The sequence below is a fragment of the Cavia porcellus genome, unplaced genomic scaffold (assembly GCF_034190915.1).
Source record: "Cavia porcellus strain 051 isolate PalLab524CR breed Dunkin Hartley unplaced genomic scaffold, mCavPor4.1 scaffold_1, whole genome shotgun sequence".
Lineage (NCBI taxonomy): Eukaryota > Metazoa > Chordata > Mammalia > Rodentia > Caviidae > Cavia > Cavia porcellus.
In genome coordinates this window covers 109,640,054-109,641,857 of record NW_026947484.1, presented here as the reverse complement: position 1 = coordinate 109,641,857, position 1,804 = coordinate 109,640,054, and the positions used below count along the sequence as shown (strand labels likewise).

At 50.4% G+C, this 1,804-nt stretch overlaps 1 protein-coding gene across 1 annotated transcript; it reads left to right on the top strand.

Annotated features, from left to right (window-relative positions):
* LOC101789171 (late cornified envelope protein 3A-like) lies at positions 1-1,212 on the top strand. Its single transcript, XM_013142804.3, has 2 exons — positions 1-123; positions 631-1,212. The coding sequence occupies exon 2, from the start codon at positions 650-652 to the stop codon at positions 941-943; it is 294 nt and encodes a 97-aa protein (XP_012998258.1). The 5' UTR covers positions 1-123; positions 631-649; the 3' UTR covers positions 944-1,212.
* Positions 1,213-1,804: the final 592 nt, after the last annotated feature.

The window sequence follows — 1,804 nt, the reverse complement described above, 5'->3', positions numbered from 1 at the left end:
AGCAGCATGCTAAGCCTGTGCATCACTGACCCTACACAGGATAAAAGGGCTCCTGCCCTGGCCTCCTCAGACAGAGCCTCCTCAGCCACAGGCTTCTTCCTCTTGCTGCCTCCTCTGAATCCGGTAAGCATCCAGCAGGGCACAGATGCCCTGTCAGGAGAGCGTGGGAAGATAAGCACAGACTACAGAGGGAAGAGGGAAGCAGAGGTGTCTGCCATGGAGGCAGCAGAGGGCAGAACCTGGAGGGCAGCAGGAGGCAGGGGATGGGGACAGGGGGCAGGGAAGCTCTGTGGGATGCTTGAGTCCTTGCTGTCAGCGCCCCCTAGCTCCTTCCTGAGAGACACACAGGGGCCCAGAGAGCTCTGCAGGAGCTACTCTCCAATGCTGGGAATTCACTTCACTGTTTCTGGGAATACAGAGGACTCCAAGTCCAGTTAGAGCAGTCACCTGCTCTTCCACAGTAAAGTGGAAGGAAATGTATTTCCATTCAATTTAAAGGGACATAAATTTTCCTTTTTCCTGGCTACTTAAGGAAGCAGCTAGAGTTGGGGGCAAGGATGGTATAAGATCATCCCAGAGACACCATTGGCCTAAAGCTTTTCCACTGAGCTTTTTCCTTGCTCTCCCCAGGTTCCCTGACTGCACCAAGATGTCCTGCCAGCAGAACCAGCAGCAGTGCCAACCCCCTCCCAAGTGCCCTTCCCCCAAATGCCCCAAGAAGAGCCCAGCACAGTGTCTGCCTGCTGCCTCCTCCTGCTCTGCTCCTTGCTCTGGGGGCTGCGGTGGCCTCAGCTCCAGCTCTGAGGGAGGCTGCTGCCTGAGCCACCACAGGCGCCGCAGGTCCCACAGGTGCAGGCTGCGGAGTTCAGACTCCTGTGATGGTGACAGTGGTCGGCAGTCTGGGGGCTCTGGCTGTGGCCACAGCTCTGGGGGCTGCTGCTGAACTTAGCAGCGGTGATGAGAAGTTTTAAAGGAGACAAAGTCCAAGGACTGTTCTCTGTCCCTTGCAGTTTTTTCCATATACTTCAATCTGCTTTAGCACTGAGATGTTTCTTGCGAAAGTTCTGAGTTCTCTGCAGGCTCTTCCTGCCTGTTCTCTAGGAGCCCACAAAATACTCACCCTGGTATCTGCCTACAGAAAAGGCTTGCAGCATCTGCCTGGTTATGATCTGTGTCTGACCCTGCGAAACAATAAAGTTTTTTCTGACCTTGTTCTGTGGATGTCTCCTACTCCTCCAGCCAGTGTTTGCTGCCATAATTAACAGTCCCTTACTGTACACTAGAACAGCAGCTTTAACTCCCCTGCATGGTCATCAAGAAAGACACTGTATTGGGGTAAGAAAAGGCCACACCCAGCCAGGGCCTGGCTTCCCACTAACATGTTTTAGACTCTCTTGCAGTCTATTGCCATCCAAATATGAAAAACTGTTCTAGGTTTTCTCACTAAGAGACAGAGACTGGGGTGTCAGTGGATACAAAACTTAGCAGAAAAGTTGTCAAGAGACAGGAAGAAGAAAAGAAAGCCTCAGTACAACAAATAGCACAACCTCTTTGGTAAAGAGCTGGGGTACAATGGTGAGACTTAAATCTGAAGAGAATGTCTTAGCTCACCGAAGAAAAACAGAAGTCTGGCCTCAAAGATTATTAACAATCACCACGCTGCCCTGGTTTGTTTACGTTTGTATTCAGCCCAGCTCACTATGTTTAATATTAGTTTTTGAATTCTGTATCATTAAAATTCCAATCCATATAAGTCAGAACTTCAGTAGGATCCTACAGGGAAAGAAATTGCTGCCTAGACTTT

Bases quoted from the DNA above. Each gene is read 5' to 3' on its own strand.
- LOC101789171 (XM_013142804.3), top strand. From the start codon at position 650: ATGTCCTGCCAGCAGAACCAGCAGCAGTGCCAACCCCCTCCCAAGTGC.